Raw genomic sequence first — 18,247 nt, forward strand, 5'->3', positions numbered from 1 at the left:
GAATGGCACAGGCATACAGCAAATTACTCCAAACCTAATACTGAAGTTAAATGCTGAAGGACTGTAGCAGATACTTAGCAGTCTGTATAAGCTGTTACACATACACACAGATGGACAATTTTTCACCTTGTGAGTCAACTTTTAAGATTTGATTTTTTTTTTGTTTTTTAACTTAGTGGTGACAGCAATCTATCTCACTGCAATTTATATATGTGGGTATACATATATGTGTAAATATACACACAAACGCATAAAGGTGGCCTAAAGTTTTATATGTCAGCCTCCTTTATATTCATTCTTTACTGTTTCTGCTCAACAATAAGAAAAAACAAGAATTAAGAAATAGGCAGGCAGTGGGAAGCTGCAAATCGCAAAGGGAAAAGGAAGCAGGCATCTCGCTTTTCATCCACAAGGAATTAGTCAAAGACTTCTAAAGAGCAAGATCAAATCCTTTCAAACTGTCCCCCATCCAAGGCAAGACCCCAGAGAAGTCACTTTAACTGACCGAAGGCAGTATTTCTGTGAAGGAGCACTCGGGAGCACCTTTCACCTCTAGGTCCGCGCCGTGCTGGGCGCAGCCACGGGGGAACCGCAGCAGCTGCTCCCCCGCAGAAGCGCACCTAACTGCGCGGGTGCGTGCGTTACTGCTGGCCAACGCGGGGGGGACCGCGCGGGCGGCTGGGCTGGAGGAGGCAGGCGAGACGGTGCTCCCAGCGGCGTGGGCAGCCCCCGGGCCCGGAAACCTGGCGGCGGCCAGGCACCAGGAGCCAAGTGGAGAGGGAAGAAGCTGAGACACAAGTTCAAGAAGCTTCGATGTTTCTTTTGTGCGGTCGGGTCTTCGACGCGTTGTGCAAGATGGCAAATTTTAGAGATCACCTCACTGAGGGGGTTTAAGGGTCACGGGAGATGATATGACATGCAAGGGCTTTTGTGCAAAGGAGGAAGGCGCTGCTAGTTTCCATGATGGCAGAGTAAGGAAATAAAGAGGAACAGCTGGCAGAGAGAAAATGAATTTGCCCATGCTAAATTTGAAATGAAAAATCAGATTTTCTGCCAAGAAGGTATAAAACCAGGGTAAAAGGTAGAAGGTCAACTACTATTCTGAGCCACTGTATTCCAAAGCGCATTTCTGAAGGCAAGAACATCTGCAGCTAGGCGGGAGCAGGGAGAGGAGGAGACCAAGGGGGACCTCCCACGCTAGCAGCAGCAAGAGGAAGGGCTAAGGGGCAAGCACCCCAGTCCCAGCAAAGAGCTCCTTCCACAAGCACAAAAGCTTGTGGACTGGGCTTGTTTCGGGTTTTTTTGAAACAGAGAAGAGACCAAAGTTTGCGAAAACTGGAGGGAAGGTGAGGGATAATGAGGAAAGGTTAAAGAGAGACCTGGGAGACTACATGGAAATGACAGACTGGGCAATAGGAGATTAAGAGAAAAAATGGAATCACTGGAGAAAAGTAGAAGGAAAGACACTATGAAATCTACAGAGAAAGAAGAAAGTATCCTAGAGACCAGAGGAAAAGAAGCTAGGGGAAATCACACAAACCATACTGCTTTTTAATACTCATTTTCTTAAAAATAATTTGCTTGCTATACTTTCATGGAAGTAGCCAAACTGGTTTTTAACATTCTTGTTAACATATTTAACCTAACAATGACTCTAAGCAGCAAAGAAACGCCACTACTTTTGTTTTATGTAAGGATAAAGGATATCCTTTATACAAGGACAACTGAGGCCCGGAGCAGCTAAGCGAGTTAACCAATGCCAGTCAGGAAGTCAGGAGCAGAGCAGCACTTGAAACAAAGTCCCTGACGGACTATATTCCTAAATCCTAAACCACCTCTTGTTCACGTCCCATCAAAAATCCCGTGAGAAAAAGACAACGGGAGAAAGGGACAGAGCGGCTCAAAGGGGTCAGGCTTTTTCTGAAGCTAGCATACTTCATGCTCTCCGAGATCGTGGCTGCCCTAAAAGGAGCTTTGTTCCTTTTATATGTCAGCAAAACAAAAGGTCAGCCTATTGAAATATTGGCCAGGTCTGACTTTCTTCTATTAATAACAAGTAGAGACACATTTTTTAAAGTAATAGTTAAATAAATGGCTACATGTCTGCAATCATTTCAACTTAAAATGTCAACTGGATTTGAGATGCCATGTGCATTTAATCAATGACTCGGCATTATAATATAAATATTACTTTGGTTTGACTGCTTTGTCTGGCATAAATCATAATTCAGCGAGATGAGTACATTTCATTTTCTCTACAGATGGCTGTTAATGGCAATACCTATTAAACTGGCACCTGCCAGCACTTTGTAGTTACGGAATCTGTCAGGAGCCCCCCCTCTGTATCATTTTTCTGTTAATTGTTGTCTCTCCCTCTCCCCACCCCCCCCCTGACCAAGTTCCTATGATAAGAAATACTGAGACAGAAAAGCAGCAAAGCAGGCTTTTTTGTCTTAAGGTAGAATTCATACTCCGTACTGCGTTTCTGACGAAAGTAAGTATTTATTAGTTCAAATGCAGCTCAGGCAGCCTTAATTTTAAACCTTGACTTTAAACCCTTCAGGATCTTTGACCGTAATGCAGAAACACACTACATACAGAAACACCCAATGGACCATAACTTATATGGAAAACCTGGGATTCAAGTTTTATCCTCAGCCAAGAGATGGATTTTAAAACAAATAATAGCCAAGGATATTCAGGGAAGGATAAACACATCACCATAGTGTTTTTGATGAGGGGATATCATCAAGAACACACTTTGCTTTTTAAGGCCTTTTCTGCAGAAGGGGCTACGTGGGAGATAGGCAGACGCAGGCTCAGAAGAAATATGCCCCCTCCAGGAAGGGCCAGCTCATATTTCCCCAGCACTGGAGTCCGCTTTCATTTCAGCAGGTGGGAAACAGCCAGAGGTGAATACTGACGGAGCAGGTGCTCACTTAAGTAGCCATGTCACAGAATCTGGATGCACAAAATTATCCGTACAGACAAAGCATGTTCTCTGTCTCTTTTTTTTGATTAATGACTTGAATAATGGTATTTTAACTTGAAGTGAACATGCAACTATTTTACAAAAAGCATACCCCTCGCAAACAGTTTGTAAATTCGAGTCCTTTTAAATAGTCAGAGGGAACTTTTGCTCTGATCTGTTAAGTAAATATAAATCTTGTTATCCAAGTTCAGTAATGAGAGTAAAGGGTCTATTCTTCTTCATTGCACTTGCATATATCTAACGTTAATGAGATTTATGCATGCATATTAAGAAGAGAACAGATGCTTAATTAAACAAATAAGCCTTTAGTAGGCAGCCCACGTGATCATTTGTAGTACAAAACCCCCTTATTTTCTCTGTTTTCATCTGACTATGAATGCAACCAAGGAGGAATCAATATGGTGGAGGAAAAGGAAGAAAGTGATACATATCATTTGAGATGTTTGTCTTCTTTATTTTTTACATACTTGACAAACTCAAGATACATTAAACTAATCAGGCGTCTCCTCCTTCTCATTCTCTTGTGCTCTTTAAAGGAAACAGGAGGTGTATTTTACCAACTTACTTATTTGAAAAGTGGAAATATTTATTAGGCAAAAGGAAATCAAGGCCTCAGAAGAATTAATGTGCCTCATTAATTGACTATCAAATACACAAACATGATCCATTTCAGATCATTTTGCTACTGGGGACAAAAAACCTCTAAAATAACTTTAGTCTAATTAAATTGTAATTTAATCTAGTCTTGTTTTTTCTGTCTGTCCATGTCTATGCATTGATTTCCACCATCCTACATATATAGTATATACATATATAGATGCATATATATGTATGTGTGTATATAGATATGTATGTATACACACATGCAAACACTGCCTCTCTCTGTCAATCACATCACCATGTTATTTGCTTTTCCTTCATTACACCGCTAACTTTTCTCACCCATGCTTAACTTCTCAGCGCAACACAGACCAGAAAAAAATTCTCTCCATATGCTATCACAGTGCTATACTTAATGAAAGTCAGTATCTGTATGTTATGCTATCTACTCTGCAATACCATTACAGGCTCAAGAGTGCTAGCTGTAAAAAGTATCATTCTGAGCACAAGGCCTATAATAGTAATAATGAAAAAACAGGTCATTTCTGTCTTCCATCTAGAATGAAAAATTAAAATCACTAGGGCACTTAGCTCAAAGGAAAATTGGCAAATTAAGGGGACAAAAAATAAAATATTCATGGCTCATATTGTGAAATGGAAGGTAAATAACGTAAGATGAATTGTTATGTGAGAAAACGTACTATTTCTAAAGAGGAAAGAGCAAATGTAACTAATACGCACATACATTCCCGCCTGCTGTACTTGCAGGTGTGTGCACAAATACACATCTCAAGCTGTAGTTACATGCAATTATTTGTCAGGGTTACACATTTTCTCACCTTCACCAATTTTGAATGTATTCACTAGTACACGAGCAAAGCCAAGTTAACTTTAATGCTTAAACTTAAATATTTTAACTTGCTTTAAAAGGAGGAGGGTTTTTTTCCTGAATCGAGGGTGGAAATAATGAATGGATGAACGACAGTGTTCTTCCACTGTACTCCAGTTTGGCAAAACTCTTTACTCTGAGTCACCAATTACACACTTGCTCTTAGATTTTTACATCACAAAAAAATCATGACTTCAGCCTACCGGCCTCTGCCTATGGGGAATTAGCTATTAAAATTTCATTGGTGTGGCTGCACTCCATTAGCTAACTTACCTTCATACCCATAAAGCTGAAAGGGCTACCCAGAAATTTTACAATCACTATCTGGAAAAGGTAGTAAGAGAGCCATAGACTTCTTGCATTTATTACGTACCAGGTCTGTAACAACCGCTATGGGACTAGGATACAGAGCAGCAATGCGTGGCAGATGTCACGTTCCCCTGATGATTTAAAGGTTCAGTCTTTCTCCAACTTAATCTGGAAATTAACTCAAAGCCTGCCTTTGTTAGAAAAGAATATTTGATAGGACTTCAAAGCAAGGTGATTAAATAACTATAGACGGCAAATTTAAAAACCAAAGTTTAGCACCTAGCAAACTGAGGAATAATTAGTTTTTTTAGATTAACCTCTTGGTTAGATCAGCTTTGTGTTCCTAGTACTAAGTGCTAATGCGTTTTGCATTAGTGCTCAGTGTCAGGGATTTCCACCACCCTGCACCAAGGGGCAAATTAACCTTTCCAGATAGTCTCCAGAGCCCCCTCACACGGGCTTGGACCGACTTCTGAACCCACAACACTGAGCACTAGCTCGACTTAAAAGCAGAGAAAATGCTGTTTCACTACAGCATTTTTCATGGAAATACAAACACTTTCAAAAAGAAGTACAGGGAGGCTCATTTGAGGCAAACCAGTCTTCTCAACACACACCAGGCCCTGAGAACAGTCAGCTGTGTTAGTGCAAGAAAGGGAGGAACCAGGATTTTCGTGTGATACGGTGCAGTCTTGCTGCTGTTATGAATCTGTAGGGAACATACAAAAGTTTAGCACGTAACTGGATATCATACCTATTCAGAAAGAGTTTAAGCACTGGTGCTAGACACTGGCTTCTTCCTGAGACTGCAGTACAAATTTAGTCACAGCTCTGCTAATGATAGTATTTAATGTAACTGTTTTCCTCATATACAATATCAATTTACTTTGCCTTCTGTTGTCTAGCATTGGGCTATTTAGTGAGCTATGATGGTGCAATGTGCCAGAACACATCAAAAAGTAAAATAATGCTTGCTTAGCCAATGTTACATACAGTTAACCAAATCAACTTCTGTTCTTTGGACAGCGCATATGCAAATCCAAAACTATGGCAGGTGATACATGCATCGGGACCCAAAAAAGAAAGATAACTTGTACAACCAAATAAGGATATACAGTCTCTACACAATCTCCGCCATAATAAAATACTGCTTTGGATTATAGAAAGTTAACTAATCGATAACAACCAGTGTAATTTGCCTCTGAAACCTCCAGCATATTAATTTACTTTGCTCCAAGTGCAGGAGTCAAAAATGCTACAGTCAAAAATTCTAAGTAAATACTCAGAAAATACTAAGTAAAACAAGAAAACTACACTTTTTTTTTTAAAAAAACGACGATTACAAAAATAAAAGCATGATTATTTAATGGTTTTCCTGAATCACAGTCACCTAAATAAAGCTTCAATCCAGGAAAAGCTTCACAGGAAAGCAATCATTCTTTTTTTTTCTTTTATATGTGGGGAAAAAAAAAAAGACTAGGAACTACAAGTAAATAGCAGCTGAGCAACAGATGAGGCACTAAGTGAAATCTGTTAGCAACTGCTAACAGCTTTGCTATTTTCTGTTGTTAAATTAAAAAAAAGAAAAAAGAAAAAACCCGTGCAGTAGCAATTCCAATATGTTCAAAAATCTCAGATGCAAAAGACTAAAGCCCAACACTTACACCTTCTTGTACTACAGATAAATGCTTGGGTTTGGTTTTAATATCTTGAAATGCTTTGTTATTGATTAAAAGGCAGAAACAAGCCAATTCACATGGACATGCTATCAAGATAAAACTTGTTATAGCCATACATGACACAGTGAGTACAGCACAAAAGCCCAGCACAGACAAATGCGACTTTTCCAGCAGGTACTTCATGCCTCAAACTCTACTTTTTGTCCTTTATACCTGACCCCTTGTCACTCTGCAGAAAGAGCCAGAAAGTGCATGCGTCTTCGTTAGCAGTGAGCTTTCTGGTGAGATCTCAGAACTAGTTTCATTGTCCCTCTGGCCCAGGAGCTCTCGCCAAGGATGATCATTTCTTGTCTCAGTCCAATTTTCACTGAGGTTCACAAAGTCTATTTTCCCATTTAGCAGCATCTCCACGGCACCGCAGAGCCGTGCAGGCTCAGCTGAACCAGCTCTGAACAAAGTAGCCCAGGAATTACAGCAATACAAGTGCACTGGCGTGGGGCTCCTGCTCTCAGCAGGATCAATTAGCTGCACGGCTGCCAATCACTCGACTAGTTTGAAAAATTCATGGCAGTGAATTTGCAGCGTCCCAGGCAGACATAGTGCCTTTCTTCCTACCTCTGCCGGCTGCTTTCATAACTTCTTTTCTACTGGGTCTTCCTCTCCTGCCAGTCTAGTAGGGGCTCTATCCTCCGTCCCCCGTTCTGCGGATGTCTCCCACAGGAAGGATCACAAGTACCACCACCGCCCCTGCAACAGACTCCTTCTCCAGCTAGCTTCCTGCCCCCTATACAGTGTTTACATTCCCAATGCCTCCTGTGGCAGCTTCTCCATCCTATTTAAACCCAGCATGTCAAAAACGGAAGTCATGTCTGTTTCTAAACACTTTGCTCTACTTCTTTCTCTTAAGCCAACAAGAATTACTAGTCACCTTGTCTGCTGCAGAAACTCACAACTTTTTGTCATCTTCAGCTCCTCTCTTTCCTCCCACAGATGTTCCACCAATAAAACATGCCAGTTCCGTCTCCACAATGTCATGAAAAATCTGGCTGTTCCTTTCCAGCCATGCTGCTAAAATACTTGATCATCTAAAACTTCTTCCTGCACTCTTCTCCTCCCTAGCGCTCCTGAAAAACACTTCTCACTCTTCCTATCACTGCAAAACTATTTTAAAAAATACCTGTTGGATCCAATATTCTGATAGTATTCAAGCCCTCTTAAGTTCCCCCATCCTCTCCCCATTACCTCTTTAATCATATTCAAAATCCTTGTTTCTGCTCTCCTTGTTACCCACAGCAGTTCCTCCCTGCAGAAGTACCTGCCTGTTTTTGCCCATCTTGAGCAGAACATACGCTCTCTCCAGTTCTTTTGTAAACCAATGCTGTTTGCTCTCGTTCAGTCTTTACAGGTCATCACCCTTCTTTCATTTTTATCATGCCTGGGGTTCCCTAGGACTCCTGCCTTCTCAGCAAGGAATCTTTTTTCAAGAACAATTTAGTAAATTCTGGGAAAAAACACTCATAAGGACAGAGAACCTCCAAAACCCTCCCAGCTGACCTGTTAGCTCTTACAAACAGCTCTTTTCATTGTAACCTGTTGCCTCCATCTTTGTGGCTTTATATAGATTTTCAACGGCATGAGACAGAAATTCCCATTTGTGCTGCCATACAGGTAAATAAATACAATTACAGGTAAATAAATACAATTACTGTCTGCTGGGAAGACTATCAATCAAAATAAAAAGCTAGCACATGAAAAGAGCAGATGTATAAAAATCACGTGTACAATCAAAATGTGAAATACGTTCTAAAAACATGAATCACTCTGACTGGTAACCTATTGTTCCCAGCTTTGCATGTTGATTGCTATAAGACTTTTTTGTCAACTACAAATGCTTGGTTTGGATTTTGACGTCATCCCGTGTTCTTTCTGGCTCCGGCATCACACCCCCGTAAGAAAGATCTTGCACTGAAAGCTTCATCAAGAGTCTGTCAGCGATGCATGAGCCAGAGTACTGCTGCTTTTGTCAGACCTCTGTGCCAACCCCTCTCTTCCTCCCACAGACCTATTCGCTGCAAGCAGCTAAAAAAGGGAATGAAAATAGACATAAAGCTAAAGATACTCAAGAAAAGAGTTGCTGAAGTCACCCTCCTAATTATTCAGTGTTTTGACTACAGTTCCATGTTAAGCCCTATTTCTTTACACATTACGAACACAAACGCACGTGCACAGCGCAGGTGTGAGTGCACCTCCTCGGCATTCCTAAAGACCCGATTTGAATGCAGGCTGGTGTACCCACGTGCCTTCCTAACAAATGCCGAAACCACGGAAATTTGGCACATAGGCATGCCTATGCATTTTGGACAACATATCTTCACTGTTCAAAAGTTGCTGGGACAATTTTGATGATGCATGGAAGAAAGTCAGCTAAAACCTTCCATGTGCAAGGTCAATATAACACAGGATGTTCGAGTCCAGAGGATGTCTCCACAGAAAGCTGCAAGACAAGTTCACATAGCACTATCCTACTGAATACTATTGTAAGTGAGATGACCTTGCAGCTGAATTTTAGATTACCAGTTACAAGCATCTTCAACGAAGCAATGGCTGTGCCTTTTGTGTACGTACCCAGCCAGTCTACAATACAGCATGCCAGGAAACACCAATAGCCTCCTAAAGCTAACAGTGCTCAGTACCAGAAGTAACCACGTGGTCTTACAGTCTATTCTCCTCTTTAAATTTCCTCCAGATACGCTGTATTAATTTCACCTTAAATTAAAACACTTCAATCCTCAATACACTAAACATTTATAAGAGGCAGGGGTGACCAACTAGGGTGCCTGCAGTACCCAAGGCTCCAGCAAAAGCAAGGAAACGGCCAGATGAGTTTTGTCCAGACAATCCCAGCAGATTAACTCCTACGATGCAGCAAAAAGCCATCCTCCTGTGCCCAAGCCTCCCCCTTATAACAGCCCTGCCAATCTGACCAATGGAAAAATCCTTACGACTTCAAATGCGATAGCAGAGTTGACTCTAAACATGACCAGTGCCATCTCTAGCCATGACTCCATAGTCTCAATTTGAAGGCGGCACCATGGCTGGGTCTGAACACCCAGCACTGATCCACGTGATCCAGCCCGTATAAACTATGCAACTATTCTGCATTCAGGCAACAGCTCCTGCTTTCTTTGTTTCTTTTGGCAAAGACTGCGCTCAGGGATTCCACCTTGTGTAAGACTCCTCTGAGCACAGCACATTCACAAAGATGATTTCTCCACCATTTCTGAACATCAGGCCATCCTGGCCAGTCTCTGGTAATTCCAGAGATGCAAAAGCCACTGAATAAATCCAAACAATTGTGTGCCAGGTGGGGAGAAAGCTGAAGTTTTGACCACTGCAGGCAATTGCAGAAGCCATGAAAAATAAGATTTTATCATAGCTCGTGGTTTTCAGCAACTGCAAATGTTATGAGACTGTTTATAGTAACACAAGCAATCCTGCTCTCCCCAAAGCATGCACGAAGGAAGAGCAGATAAGCGAGGGAAGAGGAGGTGAAGGTCTGAGCGTGGGAGTGGGTCATGTATTACTCAGAAATATTCCCCACAAAGCCATTCCCCCCCCAGACACACACACTCACTTGTTTTTAGCCTAAAACCTCGAATTTTTTTGACATATGGGAATGAATTTCAAAGGCACAAAAAGACATTTTGTCTGCCAAATGTCTTCTGCCTCAGCTACAAGTTTGGTGTGAAAGTATAAACTGATTTCTTTTTAAATAACATAAACATTATTTTGAGTCCAACTGAAATAATTCTTCCTCCACTTTACGAGAATATCAGTGGTTTCATATAATATTATAATGAGCACAAGTTATTCTGTTTTTTTAAAATGCCATACCTCAACATGACACCGAAGCCTTTCTTCTTTTTCTTTTCCAGATCTTCATTTTCTTCTTTCCTTTTCTTCTCTTTGCTTTTAGCCTTGCCCTTTTCTTTTTTCTTCTCTTTCTCTCTGTTTTTTTTGTCTTTTTTTACTTTGCCTTCTACCTCTTCTGTCTCGGGGTTCCCCAGAAGGGTGGGTTCCATGTTCTGCGCTTCTTGACCAGAGTGAGAACTCTTATCAGAGAAACCATCTGCAGAGATGAAAGAGCAGCAGTGAGAATGGTTAGGGGCCACTTACGATCACCAAAACATGTACGAACACATGAAATACAGCGTCGGTGTCTACAAAGTGCTCAAATGACTCGCAATGCACATTCACTTAATTGAATAATTTTAAAAGTAGACTAAACATATCTAGTGAATTCAAGCAGGTTTCTATTGTAAATTAAACACAGAATTATTACAGTGACTTGTTTCTAGTCATTATTCCTGATATGAAAACTCTGACATGTGGAAAAACACTATTCTATTTGAAATCTAGCTTGTTAACCTCCATCAGCTCAAGAAAGCCGACACACGGGGAAGCAAACACTGAGAGCTGACTCCAACAGAAGGTTCTGGGGACTGACATAACCCACTTACATAACAAAATGATTTCATTCACTCCTTGGGATCTTTCTATTTTAATGTCTGAAGCAAAGAATAGATGAACTGTTCTGCCTGGTTGGAAAAGAGCTGTGGGGTTTTTTTTGGTTTTTTTTTGTTTGTTTTTTTTCCTTTTTTTTTTTCCTATTTGGGAGCTCAGGAACCAAGCACAGTCATAAGCTTCGTGCTACAAGAAGGGGTATTTCCAGTCAGGGGACTGTAAGCTCATGGCAATGAAGTGAGCACCAGGGTGCCGTCAGTAGGTTCTGCCTTGACCAGACCAGGAAACAAATGTTCTGGTTGGAGAAGGGGGGCTCTAGACATTTCTGTAAAACAAACATGATACTTTTCAATGTAATATGAAGAAGGTAGCTGCTTCCTGAAGCTGAAAAATACAGCTCCTTAAGGACTGAGGTCTAATTCCTTCAACTTTCTGCCATCCCAAAGGAGGTCAGTGAAAGACTTTCTACTAAACCCAGCCACGGTTGGATGGGGCACTGCAAAGACACCTCCATTCAGCAGAAGACAAGCAGCTTTTAAAATTCAACCAACTTCAATTGGACTATATCACTTGCTTATGTGCCTTACTGAGTTGACCGCCAGCAGCGCTAACCGAAGGTGGTTCCTTTGGTAAGTACCAGCAGCAACATACCCTCTTCGACATCCTCAGGTCCATCGTATGACTTGTCAATGGCAGCTCGGAAACTCTCATTACAGCCCCGACCACGGACCACGTGAGGCCTGGGTCTGTGGAAAGGGAGTTCGTTCTTCCTAACTTCAGCCACAGCCGTCTGCAGACTCTCCAGAGAACTGGACTTCTTCAGTCCCAGAGTAGGACCAAAATCTTTGCTGAAAGAGTCTGGGAAAGAAACAGTTAAGTTTTTACACTGAAAACCACACAGAGAAATGAAACTAGTCAGACAGATACATTTAATTGTGTACTTTATTACTTGGGGGCTTTGAAATAGTATGCAATCAATGTAATTTGTTCTAAAAATAATACTAAGTTAAACCCAGTTCAGTAGAGATCCCTGTTCAGACTTGGGGGGGATGGCACGCAATTTATAGACCCGCCAACAGCGATGGGCAAGAGCAAGCTCTCTCTGCGTCCCTTTAACGCCCGCACCGACGAGAAGGATGGGGTTGTTTCGTCACCCTTTGGCAGCAATGTCCAACCGGACACCGCTAGGCGTCTCAAGGAGGACATTACCTGTAAGCTCACAGAAATAAGCACTGCTGCACAACCAGGCTTTTGGCTTTTTTGAACGAGGCAGGCTGTATGAATGGTTGATATTTTCAAACACATTTCTCCTGTGAGAAGATATTATTAGTTCTCTTACAGTCTTATCCAACCTTTTTCTTCAAGCTGAAACTGGTGCTATGCTATCAACATGCACAGCAGGTTTTTCAAGAAACATAAATATTTCCAGCAAAGTACAGCTTAATATAAACTATGATGCTGCCTCTTTCCTTCTTCATAGGCATGAGAAAGTGGTTTATACAATAATGAAAAAGCAAATACCTTCCCGAGTCCCCCCATCTTTTCTCTTGTCGAATGCCTGACCTTTTCACCTTAGAAAGGCTCTCTTTTGGGGCAGCTTAAGTACTACTAGGCATTAGTGCTAACTAATATTAATACAATGATAATGGAATAGGCACAAAAACAGAAGTTCACAGAGCACGTGCACTAGAGAAAATCACAAACGTGGCTTAATCTAAAAGTTTTTACAGTATCTACTTAATGTTTATATGGCAGAGCAGTAAACGTGATGCACAAGCACTGAGGAATAGACTTTGGCTTGCTACAGTCTTGGAGCGCACACAATGCTTTGGTTTTTAACGTTTGTAAGTGATACTAACATAAGCAGCAGGATAACCTAAGAACAAAAGACCTTCACATGCATGTCCATATACTGTCACTCCTGAAGAGGCCCAAGGGTCGCCGGAAAGGCAGATATATTAATACTATACTGTGATTTTAGCAGTCCTAGAGTACAAATACTTCTGAACTCAAACAGTGTAATCAATGAATTCCTAAAGGAAAAAAAGCTAAGAACTGGCACCAAATAGAGGATCATTAGCACTGTATACATAAAGCAATTCACACTGCCAGTACAGACTCATACATAGCTGGAAGGAGAGAAAAAAATAAAGAAGACAGAAAAAAGCTTAAGGGAAACCTGGTTGCTAGGTCACGGAGCACAACCTTCTTTCCCTCATTAACTGCCATTCTGGAGACTACCATTGCTGCCAAACCAGCAAACGCTGAAATGGAGTTTGAGCAACACCTCGCATACAACAGAAATGTGCTAAAAATCACCCAGAACGCGTGTGTCAGCAAGAGGCTCCGCGATGCCCCGCAGGGCAGGGACCGCCGGCGGGGAGAGCAGCAGTGACAGCGCCCGCCCGCCCGCAAGCGACGGCCCCGGCCCCGCGGCAACTGCTCTTAACGCACGACGGCAATTCCTACCGAAAGCCAAGCTAACACCTATGGCTTTGGAGCGACACGCTCAAACGTGACACGTATCAGTCAAAGCCGTGTGTCCGGCCCCACTTCAGCTTCCCGGGTGCACACGCTGGGCTCCAGCGCGTACCGCCTGGGCGCCTCGCGGCCGCGTCACGCAGGGCTGCGACGAAAAGGCTCTGTGTCGCATGCGTGCCTTAAACAACTGCATGGGAAACACACAGCGTTGCTGGCAACGTATGCTTCTCTCTGTATAAATAGTCTGTATCTTGCCGTTTTGTCCCAACGTGAAAGTCCCCCTGGGGAATTACTTTTAGCAATAACTTCCTGCTTTCTGGTACTTTAAAGAGAGCACTTACAGCAACTTGCATGTCGTATTTTCAGTTTTCTATTAAAATAGGGAAAGAGAAAGCAAATGGGGCACTGCTTACTTACCAAATAAATTCAGCAAAACATTCTCTTGGAAAACTAAAACTTTTTCTAATGTCCCCAACGTTAGGGCAGAAACAGAATTGGCTTATGATCACTTCATTGCCTAACATTATCAAATATTGGGTTACCTCAAAAAATGGCATAAAATGGCAGAGATTAACTACATTTCTCTCTCATTAGCAACAAAAGTGAAATTTCATCTGTCATTTCCCCAGGTTCTGTTATTTAAAAGATATCCTCATTTATTCAAAAGCTTACTGAGACCCTTTAGTAACAGATTAATAGTTAGGCATTTAGCTGCCCTTTCCTAAGGCTGTAATCATTTAGCCTGAAATTTCACTGGCAACATTGGAAGTTTCTCACTATCAGCATGAAAATCCTCCCATGAAAAAACATCCGAAGCCAGGTGATGAATGAGCGCATTTTTCCTTATTGATGCCAGAAGTATCAATGCAATCTGTATAAGGAGGGGAATACTTAGCCATGGCGTTTACATCAATGGACACGTTTGCTGGGTTCATCGGAGAGAAATTTTTATTTTTCCACTTCTGCTTTTATTCCCTTTACCTTTCACGGCAAGGCTGCGGCCATCACACCCGCTAGCGCACAGCTGAAGACGCAGGAGGTGCCGCAAGCCGCAGACCCATCAGCGCGCTCCCAGAAGCAGCATCCGCAGCCGGGGCTTTCCGGGGAAACGCCCGGGACTCCGCAGCCAGCAGGACCGGACCAGGCTCCCAGCAGGGAGAGTCCCCTCCCATTCCCCCCAGTGACCTCTGCTATTTCTGCAGACCTTTAGGGCTACTTTAAACCTGAAAATATGAATTTTCCCTGGGACTAAAAGAAAAAAAGCCACTACCCTCCCCACCAAAGAGAGCCACCCCCCCAAACTGCCATCTAATGTTATTAGCAGACATTGTGTGTGGGGGAGAGAGAGAAAATATCTAGCCCTACTTACATTTTGAATGCAAAAATATAGTAAGGCAGTGAGTAATTTAATTGTTCATTATGTGCAAAAGTACTTCTTGCACAGATTTTAAATTTCCTGAGGCCTCATTTATAGTATAGTATAGTTACACTGTAATTGCATAAGAATAAAAAGACAACTGCAGAATCCACTTCCTTTTCTATAAATGGTGCATTATTTTATGCATCTCTTCTGAATTTTGGAAAGAAAACAACAACCGATATCAGTAAGTGCCTATGACTGGCTGAAACCAAGTCACTGGTTCCAAGATAACATTCATAAGTGATGTTTAACTGGAGGACAGGATGATACGTACCTCCGTTTTCTATTTGTTTCATTCAGTGCCAGCATGGCTATCAGACATGGTTTTTTTTCTCAAGGCTCAAGTAGAAGTAAACTCACTTTCTGTTCTTTTATTATTATCAGATATCTACCGGCTTCTCTTTCCCACATCTGCACACTCCTTTCTCTTCTAGAGCCAGGCAGAAGGAAAGATACCAAAAGGGAGAAAATCGAAGGGAGCCGGGAAGCGCCGTGGGGCTGCGGGCGGTGCAAGCCGCCCCGGAGGCAGGGACCCGAGAGCAGCCACGCGCCCCGGCGCCCTGCAGGAAAAGCAACTCCTAAAACGCCCTGAAACTTTAAAGTTACACTTATTTGTCATTAATTTTACATTTTATATGTTTCCTTCTTGAAATTTAAAACTTTAAGAATATGCTTAAGGGATAATATTTACTTTTTCACATGAATTAATGTATTGCTAAACTTAAGTTGCCCCTGCAGAGGTGAGCCTGGCAGAGAGAGTTTCCGAAGCACCTAAACTTCTTCTCAGGAAGGAAAGGACAAGGCTGCTGCTGCACAGGGTCGTATGGTACAGCAATCAGGCTGATAAGTGGGGCCCAGCTCAAAACTGAGTCCAAATACACCCTTGCTGTAGGGCTACCTTTTGTATGAGAATGAGCAGGCTCTGTTAACCACGAGAAAGGTGTCCAAAGATACAAAAAGCAAGGGACATCCAATAAGACTTGATTGCTTTACTCTCCTTTGCTCCTTTTCAAAATGTGCCCCTAAAATCAATGTGCAAAGCAAAAAGTGTCAGTGTCTCCTTCAATAAGCATAAGGTCAAGGGGGAAAACAGTTGCCGTTATTACTGACCTCCATGGGACAGGAACAGCAGAGACCAGGTAGACACACACGGTTCTTGCCCGCAGGGCTGCACCATCATATGGGGGCTGGAATTAATTCATGTGCACTTCTTTGTGAACCATTTCGTTTAATGCAGTTCCATTTATTTCTCGTAGGATTCACAGTATGCACAACTGCAAAGGATTTTTCCTCTCACTTATGTTTTTATATTCAGGTACTTCCTGAATCACCAGTTGATTCAATGCAGAGAATGATTTAGGAAGGAGGGATCTGGAAGTCATTACCTCAGTTAGTTTGTGATTTTCAAATGGAAAGCTTTAGGAGGATATTTCTGTAGAGTAACCCAAAATGATACTGCAGCCCTTTCAACACTCGTTTATAGTGTAAGCACAGAAAAGATTACGAAGGACTCAATAAAAAGCAAGACAAAAGCACCAGCTCTCTTGCACTCACAAATTAGGGACAACATGCACCGTTTTGCTCGTCTGATACCTCAGAGCAAGCATCCCAAATGAGAAGCAGGAATACTGAACACTGACAGAAAAACCTAAGAAAGAAAAATCAAAGCATGGGAGAATTTAACAAGTCGTCTGATTAAAAGAGCCAGTTACAGACTTCTTATTTACAGATAGTTCAATCCATTTTGCTACATATAATGACTGCAATTTAGCTTGTATTTGTGAAAATTGCAATTTCCACCACGAATAACGGCAGCGCACAATTTGGAGCCCAGACGACACACGTGGAATAAGGCAGGCATTAGGCGAGGGGCAGAAATGCAGGACTCCCGGCCCCTTTGAAGGGCATGCTGCGGCTGCTGCTTTCTGCAGTCTTATTACTAACACACACTGACGCTGCAAGGCAGCGTGCTAATATTTCCAAAAGAATAACATGTACATCATGAAACGTTTCTAAAACATGCTAATAAGTTCCACAGAGCAACACCATTAAAGCTAAGAATTAGGAGTGAAAGCAGGAGCAGGTTCAAGCAAAAGCACACAGAGAAACGGCAGTTGCATTTGCTAGGTTAGTGCTGAACGTTGGACAAAATGCAGCAAAGCCAGTCTTTCCACAAAAGAATGATGTTATCTGTTGAAATAATTAGTTTTCTTTATTTGGTTACATAAGTTTAACCTCTGACATAACCTTCCCCTTCCCAACATAGCTCTGTATCTAGCAAAAAGTTTTCCTCGGCATTTGAATCCCCACTCCTCTAGCAGGCTAGCGTTTTCTCTCCAGTTGGCAAAAACTGAAGCACTTGCTCCGAGTATAAATTCAGCTACTTGACCTTCTACAAAACAGGAGCTTTCTCCTCAAGGATATTTACGTATGTTAAATTGATTTTAGATATAGGTGTTACAACCTGCTGGGAAAACAGATACGTGAAAAGCAACACAGACAGGAAAAAGTCCGGTTTTCAGAAAATATGATTCCCCGGTGACTTCAGGCACCTTGTAAATTGAACTTTGTGGAATTGAGGAGCAGTAAAAATTCCAGTGCCCTGTGACTGCCTCACTCCTGTTTCCTCACCCACCCCCCGATAAGGTCACGGATTTCATTCCTGCTTAAAAGATTGGGAAACGTGACACTTGCTCAGATTAATTGATCTAAATTACACTTCACGTAAGCTAAAACAACATTTTTGTTCCCAGGCCAAAGCTTAACATGAAGTGAGAGTCCCTGCGCTAATATTCAAGCAAAGTCACTTTTAACGGCACGAGGCTAACATCTAGAAAGTTAAATATGACCTGTGGGACAGGGGAGGAAACTTCTTCAGCAGCCGAACAGCAGAAAGGAAGCCAATACTTAAGCTGAACTCATGGTTATGATCTATCAATTTCATTAAGCTTAAGCCCACATTGAAAAAGTCTGCTGAATTATTACTCAATCTTAGTCATCAAGCCTGAAATAAGATTTTCAAAACCATAGCTAGTTTAAATCAGAAATAACAAATTCAAGAATGCAAAAAGTTCGTAATAAGCTTTCTGTTTTCTTCCCTGATTCAAAGTTTTTTTCAGTTATTTACATGTGAATGCAGAGAGAAATCCTCTTCCATCAATCATTTTATTCATAATTGTTTTGTTCAAAAAGTGCTATGTCATTTTTGTGCATTGAGTTTTGGCCTGGACACATTTAAACAAACGCTCACATAAGCTGCACGTTAAAGACTGCTTTAAGCATCGTTTGGGGATTAATTTAGGCTGCTGCAACAACAAGGAAGATTATTAATATAAAAGAAAAGCCAAGGCAAG

General features: G+C 41.8%; 1 protein-coding gene across 7 annotated transcripts in view; it reads right to left on the reverse strand.

The window, feature by feature from the left end:
- Positions 1–18,247, reverse strand: part of PARD3B (par-3 family cell polarity regulator beta) — a 432,959-nt gene that overhangs the window by 130,242 nt on the left and 284,470 nt on the right. For all 7 annotated transcript variants that reach the window (XM_064515264.1, XM_064515263.1, XM_064515262.1 and 4 more), the window contains 2 exons: positions 11,645–11,851; positions 10,364–10,598 (listed from right to left, as the gene is read on the reverse strand). In XM_064515264.1, the coding sequence (XP_064371334.1) occupies positions 10,364–10,598; positions 11,645–11,851 (442 nt within the window). The remainder of the gene's footprint in view (positions 1–10,363; positions 10,599–11,644; positions 11,852–18,247) is intronic.

This window comes from Dromaius novaehollandiae, chromosome 7, assembly GCF_036370855.1.
Source record: "Dromaius novaehollandiae isolate bDroNov1 chromosome 7, bDroNov1.hap1, whole genome shotgun sequence".
NCBI classification, from domain to species: domain Eukaryota; kingdom Metazoa; phylum Chordata; class Aves; order Casuariiformes; family Dromaiidae; genus Dromaius; species Dromaius novaehollandiae.